Source organism: Rhopalosiphum padi, chromosome 3, assembly GCF_020882245.1.
Source record: "Rhopalosiphum padi isolate XX-2018 chromosome 3, ASM2088224v1, whole genome shotgun sequence".
NCBI lineage: Eukaryota > Metazoa > Arthropoda > Insecta > Hemiptera > Aphididae > Rhopalosiphum > Rhopalosiphum padi.
Window position 1 is genome coordinate 75,595,376 of NC_083599.1, and position 8,648 is coordinate 75,604,023.

The 8,648-nt window shown below is 34.8% G+C and overlaps 1 protein-coding gene across 1 annotated transcript; it reads left to right on the top strand.

Annotated features, from left to right (window-relative positions):
* Positions 1-4,179: 4,179 nt before the first annotated feature.
* Positions 4,180-6,888, top strand: LOC132925721 (uncharacterized). The gene has a single exon (XM_060990090.1). The coding sequence runs from the start codon at positions 4,180-4,182 to the stop codon at positions 6,886-6,888; it is 2,709 nt and encodes a 902-aa protein (XP_060846073.1).
* Positions 6,889-8,648: the final 1,760 nt, after the last annotated feature.

An 8,648-nucleotide genomic window follows, 5' to 3' on the forward strand; every position in this document is an offset into this window, starting at 1 on the left:
TATTCATGTATGGAATTCATGAGGAATTAAGAAAACAGTGAATTACCCTTCAAATTTTCATTTGGATTTATTTTTTGCATATAATTAATTATTGAAGTGTTTCTTTCTTCTAGAGTAGTCTTTCTATAAAATATATTCATTATAAAAATATAGGAGAAAAAATAATTAAATGCACACCATATATTGTACATACAATTATTAATTTTTAATGATCATAAATTATGATATGTTTTACTACTAGCAATCATCACTTAAATGTCATAATATTTATATAATTAATAAGTTGTGTTATGAATCGTAACACTAGCTATTATAATTAAATTAATATTAATATATATTTGTCTGAAACTAATTTTAGTATTATTATTATATTAGTAAAATAATTTATATTTATATTTTTTTGTGTGCCCATAATATAAAAATTACCATTAAGCATAGATAATACTTCTTCATTTACATCAATACTTTTATTTAGAGAATTCAATACATTCATATCCCATTCCACCTCATCTGTAGAATTATGATTACTTTCTGTAGTTATGTATAGTATATTTATTTACCATTGTTTTTTTTTATTTGTGGAAAATCTGGAAGAATTGCAGTGTTTATTTTACTAGTTTTGTATTTAGTTTGCAATTCTTCATCCGACGACGATTGTGATACATTTCTTTTCTTTTTAATTCTTTTTCTCTTCAAATCGGTTGACTCTTTAATTTTTATAGTTTCGCAGTCTGATGTAAACTGTGCTTTATTAGCAATCATTGTAGCATTGTGGAAATTGGTAATTAGAGATTTGCTGAGTATTTTAATAGGACATTTTATCCAATCTTCTGAAGGTTGTAAGCTGTTTCGAATTGATCCAGATATTTTCAATGGGCCACAGTTGTTAGGCCAAAGACATTCACTGAAATTAACTATCCAATTGCTGGGTATTACTTCTACAATGTTCTCCTCGACAAATTGTGCCACATACCATCCAGCTATGATACGCTATATAATAGTTATGCGATATACTCACATTTGAAAAACAAATATATAAAATTATTATAATATACAATTTTAACATATTGTAATGAGTTAATTATATAAAAATATTATACTAACTGTTTGTTTGTAAAATATATATACTATTAATATTATTTATATTTGCTTAAATATTTAAAAATTATGCTTTAATCTTTAACTTAAAAATGAAATTTACTAAAAAAATATTAATGAATATTATTAGAAGTTAAAATCTTATACTTAAATAAAATTTAATATGTATATATTTACTGATTTAAATATACACTATTATATAATTGTATGTAGAAGCGGAAAAACTACAAATCCAGATTTATAAGGAAATCTAGCAAACTTGCAACAAATATTAGTAATAGGTCAATAAGTAAATTCATTATTTAAATTGTCTACATAATAAATACCAAACAATGATGATTTACATGGCTTTTCATAAAAGTCAACTGCAATATTATATTTTTTTCCAATTATTACATTTTTATATAGAGAAGGACTGAATGCAAAATTGTAAATTTCTACGATTGAATTACAAAATAACTTGCAACAAGAATTTTTTTTGTTTAATGTTAACTTAAAATTTGAAAATATTGCCATCTTAAATTGAGGGTTATTTGTACCAGGGATTAGTATACCATCATTGTTTATATTTTCTTTTTCTAACTTATAACTTTTTAATGTTTGCTCATTGTCATTAATTAAATATGTTTGTTGAGCATTTTCTTCTGATAACCTCCTTATGACCTGGGGTAAAACATGATGTGACTTTCTAACCAACTTTTTTAACTTTTGTAGGTAGTTTTCTACAGGGAAATTACTAAACAAATTCATATTTCCAAATTCTTTTACATTCGAAGCTATATGTAACAAGTTATGAATATTATGTGTTAGAAATTCTGGACCATATAAATGCTTGGTACATAAAACAAAGTGGGTTAATAATTCTTCTGCATAATCATTGTAAAGTTGGTATGTTTCAGATAGTAATATAATAGAAGCTACGTGCAAACTTATAAAATGATCATATTTAGTGTTATGTCGATCTCTTTTTAGTACAATTGGCCCGGTATAGAGAAGGAATTGTCGAAATTCAGTTGCTTTCCGACGTTTGCTTTCTTTTAAAGATCGTGGAACCCTTGCAAATTCTATAGGTACAAACTTAGTAAATGAAATTAATGTATCACTCATTATGTTGATTTCTCTTGCAGCAAGCTTTTGAGAGGGTCGACCAAAACACCAAGTGTTAACTACAAATTTCTTTACAACTCCAAGACATATTAAAGGCATGTAGTCCAAAGGTACATCAGTAACTGGACGAAAACCAGGAATTTTTTCTAAAATGGATGTACCTGTGTGATGATCTGAGTAAATTTTTGCTAGAAAATCAAGATCATTTCTTTTAGTAAAATTTAGGTCAGGAAAACATACTCTGCCACAAAAATATTCCCCCTCTTGGGAACATTTAGTACACGAGGAGTATCCAGAATGCCCTTTAATAAAAAGAATACTAGCCTTTGCCACTGCATCAAATAAAAACAAAGTAATTTTAAACTTGATATGTTTATTTTTAATAATTAAACCATCAGTGGTTAATTTTAAAGATTCATTTACAAAATCACTTAACATATCATTGAAATCGTTAGGTTTCTCTGAACCATGATAAATATCAATTGGAAAAATGTTGGGTTGAATTTTCACATTATTTACTATACACAAAATAGGGTATAACTGGCTGGAGGAAGATTTGAAAAGTGGTAAACCATCAATGTTTATACTTACTTCAATAATATTAGGAATATTTATTAAATTAATATGTTTAAACATATTATCCAAACCATTCATTATCCCCAAATGAAAATATGACCCAGGATTAACATAACGCGTAATCGTTGTTCGCGGTGTGTTTAAAAATGTTCTTGGATCCTTTGGAATATTTTTTAATTCAGGCACCAAACATATAATTTGTAGCAATTCTTTTAGTGCTAAATGGGTGATTCTGTTTTGTATAGCCCAAAGTTTAAAGTGCTGTATAACTTGTTCAGATAATGATAAATTGTCAAATAATGTATTTACTGTTCTAGGCTCATTTTCTGTATTAATCAAGTTAGTGTATGTAATTTGATGTTCTATTTCATTTGTATTAATAAAATTATCATAATATATAGTGTTTAGTTTAATTGGTTCACACGGAAGTTCTACAGTTTGGTTTAAGTTTTCTAGTTCAAGTTTAACTGACTGTGACATGTTATTAACAACTATATTATTATTATTATTTGCTAGATTAGAATTAGAATTGGTAGCATTATTATTACTAGTTCTTAATATTGTTAAATTATTCAATTCATTTTGAATGGCCCTATTGAGTCTCCATTTAGTTCTGCCTAGCTTCTTATTCATATTGTGTTTATACAAGTTGGCATACATGCCACAGTCCCCTTGGTCGAGAAAGCAGCGCCGCCCGTTCAGCTGGAACGTGTGGCGTCCGGCAATACTGCGCGACGTTAGAGAAAAACAATAATATGGCCGCCGTTCATTGTCGATGTCATGCGCTCGCTCGCGTCTGTTATAAGTTGTTATTTATTATTTACGAAAGTTACGTTATGTTGTTGTAAAGCCGAGGAGAAGCACGTTTTTTTTCCTTTTATTACTCCGGTTTTTTTTCTGTTATCTTCCGTGGCCAGTTTCGGCACAGAGAGTGATCCCGTGACCAGTTCCGGCTCCGGTCACTTGCAGCTGCACATTTTTCATTATTCACCAGTTCCGGTGCAGTTCCAGATCAACATAAGAAGTGGTCCAGTTTTCTCCTCGTTCCTTTTACGGTACCGTTTCTTTTTATTATATTATTATTATGTGTTAGTATAATCAAGACGGATTGTCTTTGCCCGTTAGTAATATGTTGTTTATATGAAATATTATTTGTAAGACTTATATATATCGTTGTTTTATCTTATTTATTAACCCTACCCTCTCCTCGTCATAGTCAGAACCCTAGTCATCGCCGTCCACAAGCCAAAACAAAGGTAAGTCCGGCGTTGGCGAAACATTTGTTTTGGCTTGAGATTATGTTTTAGCTCACGAGCTTCGTCTAATGTAGCTGCGTCAGTACAGATATCGTCCATATATGTTTGGAGCCGCTTCGCCTTCTCAACAGATATCTGTGAGATGTACAGACAAATTAAGGTGAATGTGGATTATCGCGGTTACCAACATATCCTGTGGAGAGCTACTCCAACGGATGCTCTTAAAGAGTATGAGCTTAATACCGTCACGTATGGTGTCAACAGCGCTCCTTTCTTAGCTCTAAGAGTATTACACGACATCGCTGATCGTTATGGTACACAGTCCCCTTCAGTTCAGAAAGCTCTCCGGCTCCAAACATATATGGACGATATCTGTACTGGCGCAGCTACATTAGACGAAGCTCGTGAACTAAAACATAATCTCGTCAAGACACTGGAAAATCATGGGTTTGAGCTGAAAAAATGGTCTTCTAGTACTCCAGAATTTCTTGAAGGGATTCCAGAAGAGGATTGCGCCTCAGGCACACTGTCCTTCGACGATGAAAGTACTGTTATCCGGGTTTTAGGTCTGAATTGGAATTCAGAAGAAGATTCATTAGGTTATGATTTTAGTTCTATAAAGTTTGTTCACACAAAACGTGGTGTGCTTTCGGTTATCGCTAGGATTTATGATCCTTTAGGGTTTTTGTCGCCAGTCTTGTTGTTTGCAAAACACATAATGCAGCTAATATGGTCATCAGGGGTAGCTTGGGATGATAGACTACCACTTGAGATTGAGAAAATATGGTCACAGTTCGTGTCGGATTTACCCTCTCTATCATTCATTCGCGTCCCTCGTTTTGTAGAAACTCAGTCGGAATCCACTTATAATCTATGTGGGTTTTGTGATGCTTCGATGCGTGGATATGCCGCTCTTATTTATCTGCGCATTGTTCTTACGGGCGGTCAGATAAAAATTCAATTCTTAGGGTCCAAAACCAAGTTAGCGCCACTTCATGACATGACAGTTCCTAGGTTAGAACTGTGTGGAGCGGGTCTTCTGGCACGTTGGATGGCTCGAGTTCGAGAAACGTTATCGGCTCAGTTAACGATTTCAGATTGGTATGCATGGACAGATTCGTCCATCGTTTTATCGTGGCTCACCACTCCTCAGGTTTCCTATACAATTTTTGTTTCGAACAGAATTAATAAAATCAACCAGTTATTGCCCGATTGCAATTGGTTGCATGTATCGTCTGAAGAAAACCCTGCGGATTGCGCGTCCCGCGGTTTGAAACCATCAGAACTGAGATATCACGAATTATTTTGGAATGGTCCTAGTTTTCTTTCTAATAGTGCTGATAGTTGGCCATCGGATCTACCGCGGGTTCCTGTTGAACAACTTCCAGAGATTAAAATAACTTCGTTGTTAGTTAGCTCTGACCAAAACCACGAATGGTTTAATCGGTTTTCCTCCTATCAACACATGCTCCGGGTAGTAGTCTGGGTAAGACGTTTTGTGGCCTTGTGTAAAAAGAAACCGGCATCTCTTGGGACTTTGACGTTCATTGAATTGAATGAAGCCTTAACGGTAGTCGTTAGACATTCTCAGCTCGTTCATTTTAATTTGTTGTATCGTGAGCTCTCTCGAAAGTCCCAGGTTTCCTCAAAACAGTTAGCTCGATTGTCACCGTATCTTGATTCAGCTGGAATAATACGTGTAGGTGGACGGCTGCTTAATTCTCAAATGTCGATTCGTCAGAAACATCCGATTTTGTTAGCAAAAACATCGTATCTCTCCATGTTACTGATACGTCATTGGCATATTTTCTCTTGTCATTCAGGAACACGCTTAGTTGTTTCTCTCGTTTCGAAACAGTTTTGGATCCTGTCAATTCGAAGAGTAGTTGGAAACGAATTGAAGAGGTGTGTTACCTGTGTTCGGTTAGCAGCTGTTAACCCTCAACCGGTGATGTCTGATTTACCGCCCTCTCGTGTCATACCATGCCGACCCTTTTCAAAAGTAGGGATAGATTTTGCCGGCCGTTTGACTATGCGAGAACTTAAACTCCGTAAAGCCCGAGAATACAAAGTCTATATCTCTGTCTTTATTTGTATGACGGTGAAGGCTGTTCACCTGGAAGTCGTCACGGATCTCTCAACCCCTGCCTTTCTGGCCGCATTAGATAGATTCGTTGCACGACGCGGCCTACCGACAGATATCTATACAGATTGCGGTACGAATTTCGTAGGCGCGTCAAAACAACTCTGTAAGTTTTTCTCGGAGGCGAAAACCCAGGATCACTTAAGCTCGCACCTCCCATGCAGTTGGCATTTCAACCCCCCCAGTGCGCCACACTTCGGGGGCATTTGGGAAGCTGCGGTAAAATCTATGAAGAGGTTATTAATACGGGTCGTAGGGGTCCATACTTTAACATGCGAGGAGCTCGTCACTGTGATCTGTCGCATCGAATCGGTCTTAAATTCAAAGCCACTGACACCGTTGTCACCTGATCCAGGAGACCTGGAAAGTTTAACCCCAGGCCATTTTCTGATAGGTCAGCCACTCCTGTGTGTCCCCGAACCCAACATTTCGGACAATTCCAGCTGCTTAACCTCAAGATGGAAGCTCCTCCATCAGTGTCATCAGGCGTTTTGGAAAAGGTGGTCCTCTGAATATCTTAATACCCTACAGCTTCGTTTAAAATGGACCTCCGCTGATACTCAGCTCAGAGTAGGTGATCTGGTATTAATAAAGGATAACCTTACAACGCCATTAGGCTGGCGTTTAGGTAGGGTAAGAATTACTGCCGGTCCAAGACGAAGTAGTTCGTGTAGTCAAGTTGATGACCGGACAGGGTACGTTGTTTAGACCTGTAGTGAAGGTGGTCCGCTTACCTACAGAATAATATATTTAACTTTCAGGTTCCTTAATAACTCTAAGGGCACCTATGTACAGCTTATCTTCTTTGCTCACTCATGTACCCGGGGTTGTTGCTACTCGCTATGTTACCGATGTATGGGCGTCGGTGACTCGGTCTGATTGGGTGAGGGGATTTCATCATTATTATTATATTGTCATTATGCCATTATTATTATTATATTTTTTATTTGTATTATATTGTATTATATCGACTGTAGGTATCTGATATGTATGTTAGGACGTTTTATTTTGTATTGAAGAGATTTTATATGATGTTAAAGTTGAAAAAAAAAAATAATGTAACTAGGGAATCCTTAATTTTATCCGTTTCCTTTTCCTTCAATACCAGCCATCTACATCAAGGCCAAGAAGTACAAGTTCCAGTTTTGTGAGACTACGTCTCCTAAGGGGGGAGTATGTTTATGCAAGTTGGCATACATGCCACAGTCCCCTTGGTCGAGAAAGCAGCGCCGCCCGTTCAGCTGGAACGTGTGGCGTCCGGCAATACTGCGCGACGTTAGAGAAAAACAATAATATGGCCGCCGTTCATTGTCGATGTCATGCGCTCGCTCGCGTCTGTTATAAGTTGTTATTTATTATTTACGAAAGTTACGTTATGTTGTTGTAAAGCTGAGGAGAAGCACGTTTTTTTTCCTTTTATTACTCCGGTTTTTTTTCTGTTATCTTCCGTGGCCAGTTTCGGCACAGAGAGTGATCCCGTGACCAGTTCCGGCTCCGGTCACTTGCAGCTGCACATTTTTCATTATTCACCAGTTCCGGTGCAGTTCCAGATCAACATAAGAAGTGGTCCAGTTTTCTCCTCGTTCCTTTTACGGTACCGTTTCTTTTTATTATATTATTATTATGTGTTAGTATAATCAAGACGGATTGTCTTTGCCCGTTAGTAATATGTTGTTTATATGAAATATTATTTGTAAGACTTATATATATCGTTGTTTTATCTTATTTATTAACCCTACCCTCTCCTCGTCATAGTCAGAACCCTAGTCATCGCCGTCCACAAGCCAAAACAAAGGTAAGTCCGGCGTTGGCGAAACATATTGTATTAATTGTTGTTACAAGTTAGGTACAAATTATACTTATAATATTATATATTATATAGGTACTTACTTTATTAATATGGTATTGAAGTTCAAAACCGTTTCACGTTTGAATACTGCAGTATTATATTATTATACTCATGTACTAATAATATGTTTGATACGGAAGGAACAGTGTATAATTATATATAACTTTACTTAATTTAATTAACACTAATCATTGCAAACACGTTTAAACCTTTGATTGCGGTAAAATAATTGTAAATAGCAAATCACTTAATTTTAAGGTTAAAGTCAATACTCAATAATAGTCTGTGGGTTATTATGACTGGAAAATGGAATTATACTGGTGCGTCTATAATAAGCGCGCGCGGTGGTATATAAATTATTATTATAATAGTTAATATTAGTTTATAAATAGTTGTTGATAATATTAATATAATCATAACAATATGTCAATAAAAGATTATTCCTGTAGAATAATCGTTGATATTATGAATTGTATATTCTTAATACAATATAAAGTTTAATATGATATTTCGTAAGAATAGAATACGAATGGATTGATATTATTTTTTAATTGATTGTGAATATAATATATTATTATGAATATTCATAAAATTATAAAAACTCATCAAAATATATTAC

What these genes read in the sequence shown, in the direction of transcription:
- LOC132925721 (XM_060990090.1), top strand. Translation starts at nt 4,180, where the DNA reads ATGTACAGACAAATTAAGGTGAATGTGGATTATCGCGGTTACCAACAT.